Below are 23,431 nucleotides of genomic sequence, written 5' to 3' on the forward strand. Positions count from 1 at the left end.
TTAACAGACGGTGGATCCGTCCCACAGGAAACTGCAATAAGAACAAACAGTTCAGTCCACCTATTACAGGAATCTTATGGAGTTCTTGCTCACAGGAATTCTGAACTGTTCCAAAGCTTCAATGAAGATGTTTCTCCCGGGAAGAAAGAAGCTAGAATTACTTCAGTTGAATCAAGATTTTGACAAAAAAAATTATAGAAAATAAATAGATACAACTGTAAGTCAAACAACCAAAAACAGAGTCCCAGAGAGTTCAACATAAAACAGAGTCTCACAGAATTCAAGATATTATAGAAACCTTATGGAGTTCTTTCTCACAGGAGTATTTGAACTATTACAAAGCTTCATTGAAGATGTTTCTTCCAAGAAAACGGATTCCTAGAATTACTTCAGTTGAATCTAGACTTTGACATGCAAATATGTAGAAAATAAATAACTACAAATGCAAGTCAAACCACTAAAAATCCTGTTCCAAAGTGACTGAGGCCTGTAATCTCCAATTCTAGGTATTCTTGACATGGATTTGTATCAAGGGTTGCGAGAAAGATAGAGATGTTTTTCCGAGATAGCATGAATAGCTAGCCTGTGAGATTGCATATTATGGGATGGGGGCCATGAAAACTTATACAAATTTAGTGCAGGAGAAGAATGGCTAGATTTATCAGACAGTCTACTGGGAGATGGGGTAATGGGAACTCAAATCAAGTGTACAAGGTGGGGATGCATTCCATTCTTCAGAATACATCAAAGGATGTATGTGAGCCCCTATCACTTTGTAAAAAAACATTTAATCACTAGAGAAAGACGGAATTTTGTTTGGACAATGGGGAGGAGGAGTGGAAGAAATTGTATAGGCCATATATGTAGAAATGTTTATTCTCTAAAGAAATGGAAGGAATACCTATAATGACCCTGTACAGGACTTGTTTATATAAATAAAGCAAACCGCACTATTAAGGTTTCAAAAAGTAACGGTGAAGGCAATAAAGAGTGTCAAATAGAAATCAACACAGGTGCAAATACTTGACTTAGACAGTAAATGAGAGCAAGTTCGTTGACAAATTGAACAGAGCGGATACTGTCCATTGACCTCAAACTTATTCAAAAAAGAAACTTCGGAGTATATACAGGAAATTAGGAGGGGTTTTACAAAGAGGCACACATATTGTACTGTAATCACTATACTGGAAATATTAAATAACAATTATCTATCTTAAGATAAACAGAATATAAGCAATATAGTTTTCGCCTTGAGTCGGAACTACAATAAACAGTGAACTTACTACCATATAAACAAGAGGAATGGCATGCCCAACATGCAAGATTTAATTTAGCCATAAAATACCAAAATGCATATATGTATACTACAAGTAACCTGTTAAACCAACAGTACAGGAAAAGGATAACGCCCAACCTATTTACTAATTACATTCTCGGCAATACAAAACTCAGTGGAGAATATAACCACTGTAAATTATGAAGAGAAATTTAAACACTGTAATTCCATGAATTACATAAATGGATCTTAACAAAAACGAAAACAAAACAACTGAGTTTGGTTCCGGCCAGAGCTAAAACGCTCAACATCCATAATAATTTAAAAACCCTCAAGTCGACAGAGAAAAGTCGCTCTTCTCGAACAACCATAACATAATTTAATATTAAGTAAGCTTAGAGGAAACATAGCCACAAGAATGACCTGGTTCACTTCCGGGGTAAGGAGAAATTGTTGCTGCCACGGTTGCACTTTGGAAGGCATCGACAATATAGACCATTACTTGAAGAAGAAGTAGTGTCCATGTGATGAAAAATATGTTCAGGACGCATTATGCTTTTGGAGCATACCAAATGTACATCAGTATGATTCCAGCCAGGGAAGCAGCATAGGAAATCGTTGACATTGTAATCACTAGGATACGACTGTGTGAAATTAAATTTTCTTTTTTCATCAGTGTTATGTCATATACGAAAACTGGGCGATAAAATAAATGTCATGATAAGGAGAAAATGGATCTCAATTAAAGAACAAAAAACTCTTAGATTTATAGCTTTTAAACAGGGGAGGTGGAAATTTGAATATGTTTTTGGATGCATTATAATCGATGTTTCCATGAGTTATAAAATTCAGATTTAGTACATTGGCATGTCAATTCAATATATAGAGTTGTGTCGAGCTGTGGAACAGATAAGGCAAGTTCTGTATTTTTAAGTTGGGATTTCAAGTAACAAAGTAAACGCCCATCTTCTGCATTACTCAAATTTTCTTCACTTTCTAAGGATGCTTCTCATATTCGTCGATATGTTCATGAGGCAAATATGCGTGTATATCTATAGATAGACAGAGCTTTACTTTTCTAATCCTACTTAAATGTTCTTGATTCTATTATCTCCTGATTTTTGACAAGATCCAAGAAAGCAAACTCTAAACCAAATCTACATATTGGAACTAAATGATAAATGGCCATATGAATCTCAATTTAGGTATTCATAGCCATATGCCTTATCTGCATCTCGACTATTTCTATGTTTTTGAATTTCCTTATAGGTTATTTTACCCATTATTAATACCAGTTCATCATCCAGTAATTTTCCTTTTCTTTTCACTCTGTGAAAGGAATTCTTTGTCCAATCTAGGGATGGCTTCAGCTGGATGAAACTGAGGGTAAAAAAATCTCCCAAACAAATTTTGGATTCAAACTTCAATTTTTTAACATATCCATCTTCCTTGAAGTTAAAAGAAAAAAAACGGTGAACATGAGGGGAAGGAGTTGTACCATTGTTCAACATTTTTCTCCAATACCCAATAATCATTCCCCCAGGTGATGAAATTGATCACACTGAAAAGTTGTATGATGAGAAATATCCTACCAAAAAAAGAGACAAATTTTGGCCCTGGTTAGTATTCCTTGACAAGCAATTAATTTTAGCCTATAAGATAGAAACCATAATATCCATTTAGTGATTGATCAAACTATATCACCCAAATGTAACCAATGTAATCCTGAATTTACCATGGACAAATAGCATAGCATCTACATATTCTTTTTTGGAAGACAAAGGTTATCTAGTCATAGTATTTAGGTTAAAATTGCAAAAGACATTTTGATGACGTAGGTGATTATTGTACGGGAGATGTGTTAGATATCACTGAACTAGTGAAACATTGCATGAAAATATCACCAACCCCCACCCCTGGATTTGTCATCAACTGTTTTCTACAAATCAGCAAATGTAAAATTGATTCTCCAGAAGTTAATTTATCCAAGCAGATTGTTTGTGTACTTAAAAGGCACATTGTATCCAAAAAACGTGAAAGAAGAGAAGCATACCCGGCACCAAATCTAGCAACTTCACCTGCATCAATAGTTACAAAGACGTTAGTTTATGATATGTCATTTTATGAAGTCCATGTTTGGAAAATTTTGATGTCTAATTGCAATTTGCCACAAAGTCATGAAACCTGTGTAATTTAAATTTTAAGCAGAAACAGAGTAAAAATTGGTAATTTGAACCAGATTTGGTATTGAAATAGATTGCTGAGAATCATTTTAAGTAAACTCACCATAGAATTGAATAAAAGCAGATGGAATAAAAAAGGGGATCACCATCAGAGCAATCCACATAAGGCTCTTCAAGGGCCACCATCCTGAATGCCACGAGTCACGACATTCATGCAACTTCGTAGTTCCAACTGTTGTAAGAAACATAGCGAAATAAAATATCTGAGGTGATGTTAAGGTAAACAGTTCAGACTCCAGAGGCCTATCACTATGGTCCAATACTGTTGGGGAAAATAACGTGCTTGACATCGCACGAAGTGCCCGAGACGCATGTGCCACTTATAGTCAAATGGCATCGATACGCGGATATGATTTTATGTAAGTTATGTTGCCATGGTTATGCATTTGAAAATTGCCAAGGCCACTTGCATGTTAAAGCCCCCAGAAATAATCTGGTTTGTAACCAATGGGTGGTTAGTTCTGCATGAAAATTCAGACCTTGATACTGATCCGGATTTACCTTCTGTGAAAGACATGATGCCACTTCAAACTTAAAAAGCTCATGACAAGAAATTAGAATCCGGTATCCAACGTGTTTAAAAGCCAAACAACTTGTAAGGCATATAAATTTTAAAATTGGATACAAAGCAGCCCAGGCTTACTCGAAGCACACCTTCTGTACCTAAGCAGTCATGACCTCCTTGACAACCTTTCAAATCTGTAAAAACGAAGATCTCAAATTCATATATATATATATATATATATATATATATATATATATATATATATATATATATATATATATATATATATATATATATATATATATATATAACGAAGAAAACGGCATACAATGTAAATTAGGTTCATTTTCCAAAGCCAAATGTAATTACATGTATATCAAAAGAATAATAATCTAAATGGATGCAGATAAGTTAAAGAGCTATTTGAAAAATTCACGATTTTATGAGAATTTAAGTAAAGTTAAAAGTTGTAAAATCATGTGAAATGTCCCGAAGTGCAGTGAAGGGTCATCAGTATCCTTAGGTCAGCAGGTGTTCCATCTTATTAGCAGCCTATAGGGTCTACAGTTTGTTGTTTTCCATAGTGGTAGAGGGCTGTAAAGTGAGTCTCAAGGTTTGAACTAAGTCTCTTATTTCGTTGAGAACTGGTAGTGCATGAAATAATGTTTCTATTTTAACTTTCAAGATTTTGAAATCAGTCGTATTTTTCAGCATACCATAATCATGCACACTGCGCCATAGCTGCTTACATGGTCATTCGTATCTTTGTGATCCTCAATTTTGGTCTAGGTTTGTGATCCCAATTTTGGTCACAGGGAGAAATTTGAATTCAAGTTAGAAAACCCAATTTAAACCCATGAGTTGTACATCAGTTGGTTTATTTGGAGTTTAGTCCCATCTGGTCTCAGGTTCAAATCTTATGGAGAAGGGTTTGAGGTAGCTAGCTGTAGTGATAAAAACTGTCCCTTAAGGGGTTCAGGCCTACCGGAGTCTCACATAATAATGGTGGCAGCTTCATACAATAGCTCAAATCCTTCTTTCTAACATTGAGCTGGGGCCAACCAAAAAAATGTAAAACCCAATTTAGGTTTACAGTAACACCAAACAGGTATATTTAGAGGATTTGAAATTTCTAGTTTCGAGTTTAACGGTCCGAAAAGCTAGTAATGGACGGAATTAAAGCATTAAACTAATGTGCAATCAAGGTACACACCCAATCCTTTATTTGCAAAAGCTAAATTTCATTCGAAATTCATAATTGAAGCGAAAGAAACAACAACAGAACTTTTGATACTTACGCTCGAGCTCTGCTAATGCATTGTTACCATAATCCCGAACCATCCAGGCTAACAAATTTGTCGGGAGGAAGATGAACCCGTAGACATTTCGTGCCATATGAGGGTTTGGACCGTCGCATAGCTGGCTGCAGCAAGAATCTGCCATGAATTCGTGATATCTCTGTGCAATGGTTGTAGGCATCTCGCAATGGTATGGGTTCCCTGTCTCCAATTCGACCCGAGCAAAAATACTCTCAGGCTCCATCTGTATCCTTCCGCTTTCTCCAGGAAGCCCAGCTACTTCATGCTTTCGGGTCTTCATGGTGTGAAGTGGCTAGAAATAGCTCGGAATTTAGTAAATCTGATAATACCCTCCCAACCTATACATTCCTGAGAAGATTCGTAGACTTACCAGAGCTTATCCATCCTGCATTATGGAATAAATCGATCCTATTACTTGCAAAATCTACAGAGAACTCGAATTTGAAACACTATAAACGAGTTTTTCTCTTTCAAGCAGCAAAAAACTAAAACAGAGCAACAGGTTAATGTTAGAATGATTCAAGTACTTACAGGCGATTGCTGCCACAAATCATCAATGTCGTCGGTCGTGAGCAGAGCTCCTCCGGGCACGCAGAAGGCAAATGAGGCGAGAATGCGGTTAGGGGTAAGGTGGTTACGGCCATAACTAATCCAAGCTGATGACAAACCCGGAATAATGATACATGTGGGAAACAGATGTCAAGCGAAAAGAGGAAAATTTGTGCAGATGTCAAACAGAAGAGAACATGAAGAGCACTTGTCAATTTTGACCTAAAATTGTAGAATTCAAGATCTGTCTTTAAATGACCCCTAACAAGGCCATAACTTTGATTACACCACTCCATTAAGTACCAAGAAGGAAACAATTGTGCATTGATCCATTTTCGATCACAAAGAAAATTTAGAAAGGAAAGGATGTGTGGTAATAATCATTAATGGTCAAACCAACTAGACTAAAATATCGAGAGACTAAAATAAAATTGTTAGGTAAGGATCACAATTGAAGAAAAATTAGAACCTTCTCTCCAGTGGACATTCTTAGGACCTTCACGATGATTGCCAATGGCATCATGACAATGCTAGCTCCTCTTATACTTCCATTGCAAAGCAGTGATCCTCTTCTTGCATAAAGTAATGCCTATTTCTATCTCACTTCTAAGATTTACCTCTTTCATTTACACCTTTGTAATCATTATCTTGTATTCCTTTTTGTGCCTAGGATTTGCCTTGGGTTCTTTTAGATTACCACTATGACCTTTGTACTTTCTAGTCCCATCCACCTATTTTGGTCATTTGTGGAAATCAACATAATTATTTCTTTCTTTCTTTCTTTCTTTCTTTCCATCATTACAATAGTGCATAGCCCCAACAAACCTTGAAGGATAAAGTCATGTTGGGAGGGCTGATAGTCAAATAGCACAACAATTATTTTTGTCACAATTTGATCTAGTGGTTTAGACAAGTTGTTGCCTTGTACATGACCTAGGTTCAAACTACAAGAAGCATAGAACCCAAAAATGATGAATACGTTGGCCAAGTCTGATGACTACACACATTGAAGTGGGCTTGCAATAACGTGGACTTGGGGGTTCATAGCTCCCCCATGGACCAGAAAAAACATTTATCTTACCCCAAAAAGCAGATAGCATAACAATTTAAATAAATGAATTATTCAAGGAGATCTTAAGACAAGTATCTTGGACTAGATTGTGAACCATTGGTTACTCCAACTCAAGATAGAAATTTCTAGCTAATGAGAAATTGTCCTTTCAAGTACGACTCGAGTCCGAGAAAGGAAACTTCAATGGTTACTCCAACTCTCCATACAAATTTCTAACTAATGAGAATTTGACCTTTCAAGTACAACTCAAGTCCGAATAAGGAAACTTCATCACAGGAGTGTCAAGGAAAACATTAAATCAAGATGTCCTCCATAAGTCTAAGGTAAGCAATAGATAACCTTAAAACAATATCAACTAATGTGGTGAAGAATATCGATGACAAAAGAAAGGCATCGAAAGTTAGTCCAATAACTATTCAGATTTCTTGGATATGAACCCAGATGTTACCCTAGATGGTAAGGAAGTGGTTAACTCTGTTAGTGTCCTCCAGTCATGGAACAATATGTTATAGACCTAGGCATACCTTGCAGTTGCAACAGCTGTCCATACAGTATTTGTTAGGGTGCAATCTTAAAGCCATATAGTACATTGATTATGCAAGGCAGTTATGTGTTATAAAAAGACTGGAGTTCTAATTTTATTGGTCCGAATTTAGCAATTTGCTTTCCCCATCGAAGGAATGGTAGTTTTTATAGAATTAGTCAGTTTTTCTCTTTTGATTTGATTTTTTAGAGTTAGGTAAGTTCTAAGTTTAGGTTGCTTTTGTCTAGCTTTAGATAAAACACACAAGGGAAACTTAGTCTTCGGAAGTGGGTGCTAATTCCAAGGTCAAAGATACAACAAGGGTTGGGAATCGATCCAAGGGTTGGATCTGCTTTTATTGTAAACCCTAGATGACCTTCTTGTGATATATAAGAGGGCTCAAGGTAGGGTTTAAGTCGTCGGGTTTTAACTTCAGTTCAGAGTGAAGAAGTAGAGTTTGTCTAAAGCATTGTTATCATGTTTTTTTCCATTGTTATGTGTTAGTTTCTAGCATTCTAAGATAGCAGTTTTCATAGGTTGTCAAGCTTAAAATTAGTTAGGGTGTTATGAGAAGATTATTTGAATACAGAATGTGTTACCATGATCTAGAAAATCTAGCATGGTATCAAAGCAGAGTATCTAAGATTATAAACTCTTCCAAATTCAGAGTATGGTGAGACTCACTCTCTGGGGTAGACACTTGTCAAAGGGATTTTAGAGTGTGTGAATTCCAAGTAGCTTTAGGGTTTTACACTGATTTTGTGGCAGTAATTGGCACGTGTGGAACTGAGAAGGGTTGAGAGGGTGTTTACGCCCAAGGTCTTGCAGTAATTGGAAGATTGAGTTTGACAGGAGTTAGATGATCTGCACTCAAGGTAGGTTGCAGATCTGATTTTTGTGTTGACTGATTTGTTTGCTGAGGTTGTTGTTGGCTCCTCCCATATGTGTGTCTGACCATCTAGAGGGTGCTTCCAACTTGTTATCATAGAAGTGTAGATTACAGAACCTGCTAAAAGCCACAAACCTAAGGTGCACGAAGCACCAAAACGTTTCAGAGTTTCTGAAATGGGTACGTTTACAAACATCACCTCCCAAAAATGGAAATATCGGCCAAAACGTTAAATATATATATATATATATATATATATATAAGTGAGTAATACACTACCTTGCAAGGAAAAAGGGAATAAGACCTATAGATGACAGTTTAGAATGAAAACCAAGTCATATTAACTCTCATAGATGATTACATGATGGTCGAGTTTTGGCCAAGTTTTGGAGTTTTGGGTATAGGTACGGCCTGAAACGCCGGGTTCCTAGAAGTTTCGTGCAACATAGCCACAAACTTTTAGTACCTTTTGGAGATGGCAGTCACACTACGTACAGATCCCAAAGATATGGAAAAGTGCAATAAGAATGCAGTGAATGCAAAGCAAGTCCTGATGGATTTGGTGAAAGATATTCTAATCCTTCATATCATCAAGAAGAAGACTAGTAAGGAAATGTATGATCCCTTGGGAACCCTGTACCAGAGTGTGAATGTATCCTAGAAGATGCTCTTAAAGAACATGCTCACCAGTACCTGCGTGAGCAAAACAAATACAGTGGCAAACAAGCTATGCAATGAAGATAGCAATGCTGAAAGATCAGATTGCTACAGTTGGGGACACAGTTGATGGTAATGAGCTAGTTTGGATTTCACTAAATCGCTTTAGTCCACTTTGACACAACTTTGTCCAGGTTATTTGCAGTCAGGAAAAGTTACCTGACTTCAAGCAGTTGTGGCATGCCTTCATTGAAGAGGAGTTGAGACTACAGAAAATCTCAAACAGTTTTAAAGACTAGCAATTGTCCCCAAAGGTGCAAAGAGAGGCCAATAGACTTATGAAATTAGAATTGTTGAATTTTTATAAAAGATTTAAAAGTACGAGTATTTTTGTAAAAAATATTAAAAATAGAAAATAATGAATGTTGGAAACCATATAAAATGTACAGTCTAGAATATTTTATTAATATATATATATATATATATATATATATATATCTATCTATCTATATATATATATATATATATATATATATATATATATATATATTAAAAAGTACAAGTATTTTTCTAAAAAATATTAAAAATAGAAAATAATGAATATTGGAAACCATATAAAATGTACAGTCTAAAATATTTTATTAATATATATATATATTAAAATCTCAATTGTATTTTCAATTTGGGTATTGGTTAACTTTTACGCAAAAATATGCTTCCACAATTGTAACTCTTCTTACTTAGAGTATAATTTACTAATGACAAAACTCATAACTCCTATAGATATTGCATCAAGCAAACTTCAAATTCAATTTGGGTAATGCAACTCTCATATATGACCAAGCGGGCTTCTATGGTTCAGCGTTGTTACTTTTCATAAGGCTCACTAACTAGTTTATACGGTTTTCTCAATAATTATGCTTAAAAGGCAACACCAAGGGAATTAAGAGAGCAGAACAGAAAAACACATTGTTTTCATTCAAACGTACAACTACTGAAAAACAATTTAAAAAAGGTAGAGACTCTTTAAGGCACATAAAATCCCTCAAGAATCTCAGCTATACATATCTTGATGCACAGGATGGCCGAAGCACATTAAACATGGCAAATTTTATGGTGTATGATATATTAGAGCTACAAAAATATTAATTATGTTTTGATTTATCAAACTTTGATTAGATTCCTGGTGAATGGATTTTTTTTAGGGCGGTTTCTAGTCTATTTTATTAGATTCCAATTTTCTGGAATCCTGTTGAATTATTTTTTTTTGCAAGTATTAACAATTTAAATGTTTCTGCTTGAAGTACTGCCCAGCTGTACGAATTATACAGTTTGTATGAATTATACAGTTTGTCAGAGCTTCATAGTGACAATGGTATGCACTGTCCATTGTGAATATCTACAGGGATTTACGATTCCAACTGTGAAGGAGAAACTATTTCTGAAGAAAAAGGTGACCCACTTAAGAGGCCAGCCTCATGAATAGGTCCTTCAACAGTTCTATAAGTTCAATGGAAGAAGATAGAACTCAGGCATTTGAGGAGGTCAAGGAACCTTACATAGAATCAGTTCACACGCAGAATTTGGCAATAGGTATTTGAGGAGGTCAAGGAACCTTACATAGAATCAGTTCACACGCAGAATTTGGCAATATTTGACAAGCTGAAAGATGGGATCCCACATAACATGTTGCAGAGGGATCTGAATGAGTTTCCAAAAGATATTACTAAAGGTGAGTCTCCCAGCAGTGCTGAGGATAGTTGGGTTGATGTGGAGTTGCTTATCAGGCACCATAGGATTTTTTGGGGGAGATATCAAAATCTAGTTTATAGAAGATAATTTGTCTTAAATAAATCAGAGATATATTGGTCCATGTGAAGCAGCTGCTGCTTCTGAATGAAGAGGATTTTTCCTATTTGCATCAGCCTTCGCCAAAAAGAAAAATCCACAAACTTGGTCTTCGTAGATCCACATATAGCAAAATGCTCCTCTGCCCAACTAGTGATGTTTAGGAACATTGAAAATGGTGCACTATGGTATCAACACAGATAAAATGGAGGACAGAAATAGGAAAAAAGAACAAAAACTTCCATCTCAAATAGATCGTGTAATCCCGAGCATAAGAAAGAAAAAGCCAAAGCCCATACATTATTTTTGCAAAATTTAACATCTATCAAAATTAGTTCAAGATCAAATTCTAATGGCACCATAAGAACTCCAAGTTTTATAACCAATACAATCTCAAGCAGACATTCAAAAGCTTAGAGATAACATTTAAATATCATTAGTGCTTAGAGGACTGTAAGGATGAACTAAGACCAGATAGAAATATACATTAATCACCATTCTCAAGCATCAGCCCCTGCATTTATCAAGAAATAATACTTCAATAGCTCAAATGTGGCACTCTTGTTTTGAAGGAAAAACTTTATGTAGCCCTGATGACAACTAAAATGTCCTTAGAAGTGAATATTAGAGGTCTAATTGCAAATTTAGCCTTTATTATTATTGAATAATGGTAAAATCATTATCCTAGGCAACAGAGAAAATAGTTCCCCTCAGGTTGATCCTCCAAAAAAGTTAGATCCTATTATAAATCCATGAATATCGAGTTAATTTCTTTGTGGGCTGTTTCATGCCAGGCATCTACTTTGTATAAGAAACTTATAATAATAAGTTTGTGGTTACTGTCAACTACATTGTATTAAAGCTTCTGTCAAGAGCCATGAGAGGTGCACTGGGACAGTAAAAGTGGGGCAGTGTCTCAATCCCAACTAGGGTTTAATTCCTCCTACATCATGTGGCTATTTCCCGAGGGTTCAGTCAACTCCACAAGGGGGAAATTGTTTGTTCCATGGTTAAGCCATCAAGGTCATTCACTCAGTACGGGTGGTATATGCGGACAGTGTAAACGGTGCCCCAACTCTTGATAGGTTGTGGATGCTCATCGCTTAAAAGGAATAGAGCAAGCATCTGTCTTCAAACCAATGTTAATTCTTTTAAGGTTCTGTTAAGTCTAAATTTGACCATCTTTGGTTAAATTTTACAGTTTCATAAAGTAATCCAAGACTAAGAATCTTAATTTTTAATATGTTGTGCCAATATACACTGTGTTTCAGTACGCTGCAATATATAGGCAGTGCCAACTTCAAATTGTCCAATAGTTTGGTATTCATTAAGGATTCTTAAATATAATCAATTTATTGAAGTGAAAGGAACTTCCATCCAAAGAAATAAAGAATTTTGTTATAACAAACAACTTGAGAGTGACTTCCAAGTTCCCAGTGCCATATTCGATTCAATTACTCTTATCAATTCAGATTTCTTAGTGTACATTTAGAAAGGTGTGTTTCAAGGAAGTTGTTGATGATTATTTTGGTTCACTGGAGTAGAGATTTCTTGTCAGGTATATTTGATTTTACCATTCCATGAAATTTGCCCTAAGAAGAAAGCTGCATGAGTATTAGTAAAAAGGATTTGAAAGTGAAATACATACCGCAGTATACTCGGGATCAAAATAACCAAAGGTACCAAGAACTCTGGTGCTTACATACATCTCATCTTCATAGGGAATTAGTTTGGCAAGGCCAAAATCTGATATCTAGACAACAAATTTTCAGTCGAGGGGAACATTAGAAGTTAAAACTCCTTGAAATAATGATGTAACTAATTGAAATTTGAGAAAAATACAATTTCCTAAAGCAATTGATATATAGTTTATACTGATTATTTCGCAGGTAGTAAGCCTCTATCCCGTTAATGGAGCTCTTTTGGAAAAGAAAGAGAAAGGTGATGGATACCCTGGTTCGAAGTCTGCATCAAGAAGAATATTGGTGGACTTGAAATCCCTATGAATGATAGGAGTGTTTGTTGTTGGACCAGAATGGAGATAAGCAAGGCCTTTTGCTGTTCCCAGAGCGATTTTTAAGCGTAAAGGCCAATCCATCTTCATTCTGAGAATTCCTGCAATACACACAGATACATACATATAAATCTATACACACACATCTATGTATGAATGTACAATAGGGTGTATGGGTGTGGTATTGCATATAGCCAGTGTTTGATGGCACTCGCAATTGTAAATAAGGAATGTAATTTTTCATAATAACAAAAATAAATATTGTTCAACATGATGCCCCATCCAAAAATAAAAAAATAAAAATTATGTTCTTTGAAATATTCTGCTGTATTTGTTGCTTACCATGCAAGTGATCTTGTAAATTGCCATTGTTCATATACTCATAAACCAGAAGGCGCTGACTTTTGTCAGCACAGTAGCCTATCAAGCGAACTAAGTTTGGATGGTTAAGCCTGCTCAATAGATCAACTTCTACTCTGAATTCCCTTTCGCCCTGCGCTCCTCTTAATGAGTTTGGGTCCATTTGTTTAATTGCTGCAACCTGCAAAAGATGGTTCAATTCGAATAATTTAATGGAGACAATACTATTAAGGAAAGAAATTACAGATAAAAAGAATGATATACAAAGTACATGCTAAAATGTTAAGATGAACAGAATATCTACAACATTTTGAAGAATCAGATGTTGTATGAGATTTTAAGGAAAATTAAAGGGAAAAATTGAAAACACATATTCAACAGCCCTTAAAATTCCTGAAATCAGTAATTTTAAGAAGTATCTCCATCTAATACTTTTATTTAACAACCTGACATCTCTGAAAGATAACAAGGGTCCAACCCTGAAATGGTTCCATAGGGTACCGTACAATATGTGAACCCTACAAACATTAGGAGGACAAGTTTGTCGGGATTTTTTGAAGACATAAAAGCAAATCTATAATCAATAATCAGTGATTTGAAGAATTATTTCACCCAAAATTTCTTTTCGGTAATTTGGATTTTCGAACAATCACACACCTTTCCGGTTTTCAGAACTCCTTTGTACACACGCCCAAAGCCTCCCTTCCCAATAAGATTGTTCCCATGGTACAAGATATAATATATATACTAGTGCAAAATTGGGTGTTAATTTAATTTAGTCTATGTTTGAATACATGCTTCACCATATCATAGGGTAAATGTCCTTAGAAGTGAATAGACACCAACCATAATCCATTGACCCAATAATCAAATCTGAGGTAAGGGTAGGGTTTATACACTTGGCCAAATGTTATTTTATTTTGGGTGAGAATCCTAAAGGTCAAGAGTGTGGTCCAGTCAGAATTGGGAGTGTTGGGAACATTTTTAGCTTCCCATCGCTGAGATATTTGTACCCTACAACACCCTAAGAGTGTAAAAATTAATATAAATTTGCTAATAATGATGTATTTGCACTGAAAACAAAAGACAACAATTTTCCTCTAATATTTTGTGAAATAGAAATCACATTTTAGAAGCACATGCAATGACATGCAACCATAAAAAAAAAAACACAAGAACACGAATATTTATAGGGAAGCCCAACAAGGAAAAACCCTTTCATTGTTTTTCATTAATCATATGAGAATGAGAAACTATTACAATGTCTTGCTTTAATCATGAAGCACACCCTTCACTATAAACGTCTTCTCCTATTGATTGTCCCTATATGGCCAACACTTAGTCAATTCAAGGCCCCATCTTTCTCCTATTTCCTTGCACGATTCCCAAGGAGATTAACTCCTGAATAATAGGGGAATTCACTATTCTCGTGTGCAAATCCCAAGTAATTGATCATCTGCCTCAATGCCCAACAAATACACTCAACTAGTATACAATTAATAATTACAGTGTGCCTTTTCCTCCACTTTAGTTTGGAAATTCAAATTCCATGCATATCTGGGTCATTTTTAGTTGGTTGACTAGTTTAACCAAGAGACCATTGAGTTAACAACAATTCTACTGCTCAATTGACTCAACTAGTTGCTTGAGCTCAGTTAACTGAGTCAAATTGAAAATAAATGAATTAGATTGCTAAATTTTAGCAACACTACATGCACAACTCTACTTCTATCATATAACTAGAATTTACTAAGTAGACAAGTAGAGAAGGCCATGTCACACAAGTTAACTTCCATCCAAGTCGTCTTGTTGATTTGGAAAATTGAAATACTAAATTTGACTAAGGAATAAGTCAAATTGATCTTTTCTTGCCACAGTTTCTAACACTCCCTCTTAGCAAGAAAGGGATTTTGAACCACCCATATCCTGCACCTGTGGAATTTAAATTTTCCTCTTGACAATGCCTTTTTCAATATATATGCATCCTGCTTCTCAGTTGGAATGTATTGTAACATCATAATTCTCCTCTGCACACAATTCCACAAGTGATGGTACCTGATATCAATGTGCTTGGACCTGTCATGAAATACTGGATTCGCAAAGAGTTTGATACAACTCTGATTATCACAATAAATCATTGTCAAATCCATCTGTTGACTGAAAAGACCCACAAGTATTTTCCTCATCCATATGGCCTCACATGCTTCTTGACTTGTAGCCATGTATTCAACCTCTGTTGAGTTGAGTGCCACATACCTTTATTTCCTACTATACCAGGAAATAGCTACAAACCCAACACTGAAGATAACACCTGAAGTACTTTTCTTATCTGATGGACTCCCTACCTAATCTGCATCAGTGAAGCCTTGGAGCTTCACTCCCTTTGTCCTCCTCTACCATACCCATTCTTAGTTGTGCCTCTGAGGTACCTCAACACATGATTTGTCGCCTTCCAATAAAGCTTGGTGGGCTTAACCATGGCTTGACTCAACTAATTAGATGCATAACGTATGTTAGGCCTTGTGTTCACCAAATACATCAAGGATCCCACAAGATATTTATATATGGTAGCATCTATGCCTCTCCTAAAGAATCAATCTCCTTCCTCTAGTTTTTAGCTAGAGGTGTGTCCATAGGCTTGTAGTTCTCCATGTAAAATCTCTAAAGTATTTGGAGGCGTACTTTCCCTGACTCACAAACATCTCACCATCACCCTGCCATACTTCCAGCCCAAGGAAGTAATGTATCAATCCCATGTCCTTCATCTCTGAATCACTACTCATCTCCTCTAAGTATTAAGTCATCAACATACACTACCACAACTTGACATATACCACAATGTGATAGAGGTTGGCATCTGGTTCACTTTTGGTGAATCCCAATCAATTGATATATGTATAAATTTTAGTGTACCATGCTCAAGGTGCTTGTTTGACACCATACAGGGCTCTTTTGAGTCTACACACGTCTCCTAGTCATATGTCTCAAATCCCTTTGGCTTCTCTATGTAAATTTCTTCCTCAACAACACCATCGAGAAAGGTGGTATTCACATCCATTTGGTGGATCTTCCACCCCATCTATGTAACTAATGCTATAATTGTTATGATCGAGGAATATCTTTCCACTGGTGAAAATGTTTCCTCATAGTCCACTCCCTCTACCTAAGAGAAGCCTTTGGCCACAAATCTAGCCTTGTACTTCTTGATGCTTCCATCAGTTGCATGCTTCATTTTGTAGATCCATCTAGAACCAACTATTGACTTGTTCTCTAGCCTCAACACCACCTCCCATACATTTTTCTTCATGATGGAGTCATACTCCTCCACCATGGAATCAACCCACACTGGTTGAGAAATTGCTTCCTCAAATGAAGAAGGCTTTGATTCAATGAGATCTATAATGAGAGCCATATACCCAATGTACTTATCTTGTGACCTCATCTTCTTGTGCTGAGATGAAGGAGCTCCCACATGCTCCTGTGCATCTTGTACCAATCTGTCAACTTCTCTGGTTCTCTTCCTCCCCTCTATGAAAGATTCTGGTTGAGTGGGTGCCTCCACTCGACCTCTTGTTTACTCCTCTGCATGTGGCTGCTCCAAAACCTCCTAAAGCTTTGCATGAAGCTCCTCCTTAGGAACTATAAGCTCCTCCTATGATGAATACTCAACTCCCGCTCTAAACAGCATAACATAGCCTTCTCATCATCAAATTTGACATCTCTCTTCATTATTATCACCCTTGGTGATGACAAATACACCCTATAGTTATGTGGTGTCTCTATGTATCCTACAAAGACTCCCATCTCAGTTGCAGGCTCAAGTTTCTTCCTGCTATCCTTGGAGACATGACAATACACAGTAGCTCCAAAAATTCCAAAATGAGATACAATTGGCTTCCTCCCATAGAAAGCTTCGGGTGTGATCATGCCAAGTATTCTATGAGGACTCTGGTTCTACAAATAGACTACATTGTTGCATGCTTATGCCCATAGGTGTAATGGCAGCCCCTGATCATGCAACATGGCTCTTTCTACTCCCACTATTATTTTGTTCTTTCTTTCAACTACCCCATTTTGTTGTAGGTTATGGGGTGTTATCAATTCTCTTCTAATACCATCTTTGGCACAAAATTACTTAAAGGTGCTAGATACATATTTTCCTCCATTATCACTTCTCAGGGCTTTCAATTTCTGACTAGTATCCTTTTAAACCAATGCTTTGAATTCAACAAATTTTGAGAAAACTTCATCTTTATTTCACATGAAGAAGATGCAACATTTTCTTGAAAAGTCATCAACAAAAATAACATAATGCTTGTGTTTTGTTGTAGAGGTTGTAGAAAATGGTCCACATACATTAGAGTGGACTCTCTCCAATATTACTCTAGCTATGTTATCTCGGACCCAAAAGATGGATTTGACACATTTCCCCAATGTGCATCCCTTACAGACATCATGTCAGTGAAGGGTGCATTTCGGGAGACCGATGGTAATTTTCTACATGATTTTTAAGGCCCCATGGTGTAAATCTCCTATGTATATGTGTCATATTTCTCCAACATCCCAACTCTGCACTTCCCATACCTTGCTACTTAGTGTAACACATGCTTCCACCTCAAGTTTGTATAGGTTCTTCACACAAAATCAAATTTGTTTGACTTGCCTGGTAGCTACATGTCTCAAAAAGGATTTCCCCTTAATGAAAACAACATCATAGCCATGATCCTCCAACACAACTATAGAGATCATCTTCTTCATCCAATTACATACATGACATCTTTCAAATGAAGATGGGAGCCTGACTCCGTCTTAAAGGTTACAGTACCAATTCCTTTGGTATTGTACCACCCATCATCCCCAATTTTTATGTGCATTTGGAAATCCTTCTCCTTTAGGATACTAAAGAATGTTTTACATCATGTCATATGGAACTAGGCACCGAAATATATATACCACACACTCCCCATTATAGTGTTTTCCATACATGCAATCAGGGTGAAGTCTAATTCGAATTTTGAGGTAAGTGCTTCACCTCTTGCTCATCTTGAAGGCTTCTTGTTATACTTCTTATGCAAACACTTTGTTGCATAGTGTTCGAATTCATGGCAATGAAATTTTTTTATCTTGCTCAAGTCCTTCTTCTTGTCATTGTTTTGGCTAGTCTATGGTTTTCTTTGGGCCTTCTTTGCCTTTCCCTTCTTTCCATTTCCAATCAAGAGAAAATTCTCTTCCTCCTCAGATTTGGATGCTACTCCATCTCTAGTGTTCTATTGAATTTCTTCCTGCACTAAATCAAATCGAAGTCTCTCCCTATTCGGTATTTTTTCCCTTCCATTTACATAGTCCCAATTGTTGTGCCAGGATTTTAGAATGCCTAAGATGGCTAAGATAATTAGTTCTAGAGAGGGAATAATTTATCCAACTCCTCCAAGATCATCTCGACACTGAGCGAACCCGGAGAGCAATGTGGAATGGTTTCTCCTTTCTGCAATCATATATTTTTGAGCTTGCCCGTCGATGTTAATCCTATTGGTGTGTTAGGATTCAAAGTAACTTTTCCTTCCCCTAATATTATTTTTTAACTTGAGGAGGTGGAGGATTTTGACGATTGCATATTATGTTCTTCTAAGCAATGTGAGTAGGCCTTTTATTTAGATGTTCTAGGTAAAACAATTTTTTCATATGTTTTTAGATACAATCCAAGAGGAAGGTCTATAAAGTATAAATAATTGTGGTTGGATCAATATATTATTTTGCAGCCATATTTTAGAGCGGAATATTTGGAGGAATCAACTTTATGTGTCATTTTTACTACTTCTCCCTCCTTGAAAATTTCTAGAGAAAAGCTTTAGGATCCATCTTGAGGCCTTAAATGACCACATTTTTTGTCTTAACCTTATTATGGACCTCGATTCCATAATTCACATACCTGTTGATAGCGAAAAATTTCCCAACAATAGTTTGTGACTCTCTATGGTATGAGGTCCCAACTGGACCTCACAAAATTTGGTATGAGAGGACCATTCAAATTTTGGCTCAGCTCCCATGCTTAGTTTTGTGTAAGTGCTATGATATGTGTGTGATCATTACAATGATGGGTGCATCTATGGGGCTAGTAGCTATCCTGAATGCAAGAATGAAATAATTTAACTTATTTAAAGGGGGAAATTTATGAGAAAATTTGAGGTGGTGAGTAGAAAATTACATATATCCACATTTAAGGATTGTTGATTATAACCTTGGAAGACATTGCATAATTAGCTTATCAAAACAAGACATAGAATAGTCATTGACCAAACCAATAAGTACCCAATGTAGAAGGCAACCAAACTGAAACCAAGTACAAGGGATGATACTTCCCAAGGATCAAATGTGCAATTCTTCTTCTCCAATAAGTCCTTATTAAGTACCTTTTGAATCTGAAATCCATTGCAGGTAGCTGTCAAATTCGTTAGCTAGTAATTGAGGAGAACGTTAAGAGTATCTAGCCTATCCATTGGTTCTCATAGTTTATTCTTTACCTCTTTAAACGTGACAATTTCCTACTCAAGTATAAAGGATAACTCATATGTCTTTTGTTTCTTATTATGTTGTTATGATTGCTCTACCTATTCTCTCATTTGGACATTTTCAGTAACAAGTTGATGAACTAGTTGTTGCATTGAGTCCAATCGGTCCTCACTTTGTCTTAGGCAAGCTAGTTGTAGTTTATCCATAACTAAACTTATGCAATTAGTCTAGACAACTTCCTTTTCTTTCTTTTTTCATAGCATGATAATCTCCTTCCTCATTCTCTTCCACCTCATAGAAGTTTCTCTAGAGACAACATGAAATAGTTGAAATACCTAAATATCCAATACATCTTTTGGATCATATGCTAGTTGAGTCGGTTTAAGTTATTGTGTTGAGGTAAAATGCCCCTTCATTTTCATTGATTTATAATTGTGTATTTTATTATGTGTTCTTATGTTATCTTTTTAAAATATACATATTTCAAATTTTGTTCAATTTATAAGTTTAAAAACATAACAAATACATATCATCATACAATAAAAAAACATGGGAAGTATACTTTTACTCAATTTGCATAGGATACAATGTATTGCCTTTGGGTAACAAATATCATATTAGGAAAAATATCCTTTGGATGTAGCACTTTATATGGGTAAGAAACACTCTCCTTTGAAGGGTATTGGTTGTTTCATTAATTCAAATACATAATTTTTCAATATACTTAAAACAAAATATGATCTCTCAAAAATGTTTCTTATATCCATAAGACATAGATTAAGTTCAAATAACAAATGAAGTCATAAATGAAGGAAAATGGGTAGTAATTAGAAATGGAAAGCTATTATTAGGGATAGAGACCATAATGATACTAATGATTTGAAATTTAGGACATTATCAACCCATTTTTAGAGTTGTCATGGATTTACGTGGCATAAAATTTGTTTGCTAAGTTTTCTCTTTATGGAGCAAACATTTTATGTTTCGTGAAAACATGAAGTACATATTATGACCTAGTGATATAGGCTTATATGTCATTGGGAAAGGTAGATCTAACTTGGAATGTCAACCTTTTTAAAAGATAAGAGGACATGTTTCCTCTTGTTGATATAAAAACCAAAACCTAAAAATTGGGCTACGTAGGCCAATGACAGACTAAGAATTACAAACAAATATTATGAAGGAATAAGATAAAAAGAGATTGGTAAGGGAAATTTTTATTTTTTAGATATACTCCAAAATTATTATTTGAGGGGAGAGTCTTCAAAGGGCTTCTGTGAGGATAAGATTTGAAAATATGATGATACACTTACATGCTTATCTAATTTATCTGTAATTTTATTTCTAGTTCTTCTTATGTGGGTTGGGATGATCATCAAATGGAAGGAAGGAGAGATGCTACTCATATTAGTAGGATTTCATGTATCAAAATACAATAAATTATTCTATTTAGGTGAATTCTAGGATTCATTTGATTATGTTTGTAACAATTTGAGAATCTCCCACCCCATAAGTTTGGTCTAGCCTTGAGTCTAGGAAATCAGTAGTACATCTTGCAAGGTTTTCAATTTTTCTACATTATTACTATTATATCCCACAAAAAATATATAAATATAGATATGGGATCCCAAATTATCCATGAAGATACACCCATATCCCACCTTTCTTGGGTTATCTTTTCAAGCGCCTTAAAAAAATGAGCTTTAGAAAATTAAGGGGAGGAGGGATCTAAGAGGAGGGAATGGAAATTGTAGAAGAGAAGAGAAGGGGGAAATATTAATTCCTAGAATAGATAACTAACTATGACGTAGCAAGACCTCCTCACATAAGATGTCCTAGTCTTTTTGTATTCAGGTTTGCATGATAATTCCTTTACATTGTTTTCAATTGTGATCCAATGAAAGTTGTGAAGGAGGGAGAGATTCTTGAATATGCATAATTCCTCTCTTTCCAAATATCCACAAGAGGACACTTAGAAGGGTATTGCAAATGAGGCTCAAGTTAGGATTGTTAAAAGGACGAGCCCTCCAATTGTTAACAATGCAAGGGAGACTAGATAGATCACGATTTTATCTCTTCATGCTAGCTTGTAGATTTCTCAATAGATGATTGCAATAGGGAGAAATCTTGCAGAAGTGCTCCACATTTCAGCTTCATGAAGGCACAAATAATAGCAAGATATTTCCCTATGATTTCATTTCTGAATGTTATTCCAAGTTAAGGTTTTCCATTTAACTAGGGGCCATAGGAAGATGGAAATTTTCAGCCATATATTTCTTTGATAGATGCTACTCAAAATGGAATATTTTAGAAATTCTTTGAATCACAGTTCCAAGATATAGGCCTCATAGATGGAAGGGAATCCATCTCGCTAGTAACCCCATTCTAGTTATCTACTAAGTTTGATATCATGATGATTCTTTACTATATATTCCACCAAAAGTTCGGCCAAGCCTCTTAAGCCATGAATTTATTCCAACCTTCACAACCACGCATGCAAATGCAACCACTACAACTCAAACTTTCGTCATTTGATGTTAAATAAAATGTTTTCTTTGAATTATTCCATCGATTCTAAGGTCAATGTTCAAAAAATTTATAATTGTAAACAAAATTTCACCTCTATGATCTGTGCGTTGTCTAATAAAAACAAATAGCTCCCTTCTTTACACCCGTCATTGTAAATTCCATTCAATTCTTCCTAAATGTAGTCACATTGAATTAAGTAGTTCGACTGAATCCTTTGCTTGGGCTCAAACTATATCAACATACAATGAATAAGATGGTTGTATTATTTGAAAAGACCTTCATTACATTGGAAAAACAATAATCAAAACCATAGCATCAAAAATGTCACAAGTTTGGTCTCGTAGAACATGACCTTAGACCTTTAGAGACAATGAAATGTAGTTATAACATGTGAAAAAATTGATCGATTGAATTCTAGTACTTGTAATTCAAGTCCAGTACTTGTAATTTTTCATATAGCACTTTCTATAACATAGTTTCAAATAACACTTGTTACATAATATGTTTGGTTCAGTGCAAAAAGTACACAAAGGAACAAGATTGAAATTAGTGAGGTCCATGATCCTGCTTTCCTTCCCATGACCTTCAAGCCCACCTGATTAAATTTGTGACCCAACCAACTGGGAAAAACCTTTCCGACATCCTAGCCCTATGGAAACTCCACAAACTCCCTAACCCTCTATGCCCAAGCCCTAATTTACACCCATAATGTTTTCAAACCTTGTGCTCAAATCATCAAGTTCCTATCGCCACTCTTAACCTCCTTAGAGAACCCTTAGTATCCAAACTCTTTCAACTTTATTCCTCTCCTCTCTCCCCAAAACTTCAACAAACAAAAATATGACAAAATGACTAGAGTTCCTTCTCGTCATCCCCTCCTTCCAAGATTTATTCCCTCTCCTTCCCCAAAATATTTATTCCCCATTAATGGTTCACCTACCCATTCTTTAAGTCCCATAACTGACATTCTCTCCTCCCCCCACCTCCCACCCGCCCCCACTGCCCCCCCCCCCCCCCCCCCCACCACCAAATAATAAGAATTAATACATGATAAATAATTAAACAATTTTAGTTATTTAATCAAAGTCAGAGAGTCATGAGAGGGCCAAAATTAATTTAATTTTAAATTATTCATAA

The 23,431-nt window shown here is 35.7% G+C and overlaps 2 protein-coding genes across 2 annotated transcripts; both read right to left on the reverse strand.

Annotated features, from left to right (window-relative positions):
* LOC149231799 (uncharacterized) lies at positions 1–4,214 on the reverse strand. The gene is made up of 5 exons (XM_089381753.1): positions 4,145–4,214; positions 3,563–3,722; positions 3,330–3,354; positions 2,775–2,864; positions 1–31 (listed from the first exon to the last, which is right to left on the reverse strand). Exons 2-5 carry the CDS (start codon positions 3,705–3,707, stop codon positions 1–3), a joined length of 291 nt encoding a protein of 96 aa, XP_089237879.1. The 5' UTR covers positions 3,708–3,722; positions 4,145–4,214.
* An 8,189-nt stretch (positions 4,215–12,403) lies between these two features.
* LOC149231800 (putative serine/threonine-protein kinase PBL28) lies at positions 12,404–13,966 on the reverse strand. Its single transcript, XM_089376375.1, has 4 exons — positions 13,913–13,966; positions 13,238–13,436; positions 12,835–12,996; positions 12,404–12,636 (listed from the first exon to the last, which is right to left on the reverse strand). The coding sequence occupies exons 2-4, from the start codon at positions 13,416–13,418 to the stop codon at positions 12,497–12,499; spliced, it is 483 nt and encodes a 160-aa protein (XP_089232501.1). The 5' UTR covers positions 13,419–13,436; positions 13,913–13,966; the 3' UTR covers positions 12,404–12,496.
* Between the last annotated feature and the right edge of the window lie 9,465 nt (positions 13,967–23,431).

The sequence above is a fragment of the Pinus tabuliformis genome, chromosome J, assembly GCF_031772625.1.
Source record: "Pinus tabuliformis cultivar Carrire ecotype Pingquan chromosome J, CPIR1, whole genome shotgun sequence".
NCBI classification, from domain to species: Eukaryota; Viridiplantae; Streptophyta; class Pinopsida; order Pinales; family Pinaceae; genus Pinus; species Pinus tabuliformis.

Excerpts from the sequence above, each read along its gene's own strand:
- LOC149231800 (XM_089376375.1), bottom strand. The coding sequence starts at position 13,418 with ATGGACCCAAACTCATTAAGAGGAGCGCAGGGCGAAAGGGAATTCAGA. Across the intron at positions 12,997-13,237 it reads TTTACAAGATCACTTGCATG|GAATTCTCAGAATGAAGATG; the intron begins GTAAGCAACAAA and ends TGTGTATTGCAG. Across the intron at positions 12,637-12,834 it reads TGATGCAGACTTCGAACCAG|AGATATCAGATTTTGGCCTT; the intron begins GGTATCCATCAC and ends AATTTGTTGTCT.
- LOC149231799 (XM_089381753.1), bottom strand. The coding sequence starts at position 3,707 with ATGTTTCTTACAACAGTTGGAACTACGAAGTTGCATGAATGTCGTGAC. Across the intron at positions 3,355-3,562 it reads TGCTTTTATTCAATTCTATG|GTGAAGTTGCTAGATTTGGT; the intron begins GTGAGTTTACTT and ends CTATTGATGCAG. Across the intron at positions 2,865-3,329 it reads GTTGCTAGATTTGGTGCCGG|GATATTTCTCATCATACAAC; the intron begins GTATGCTTCTCT and ends TTTTTTTGGTAG.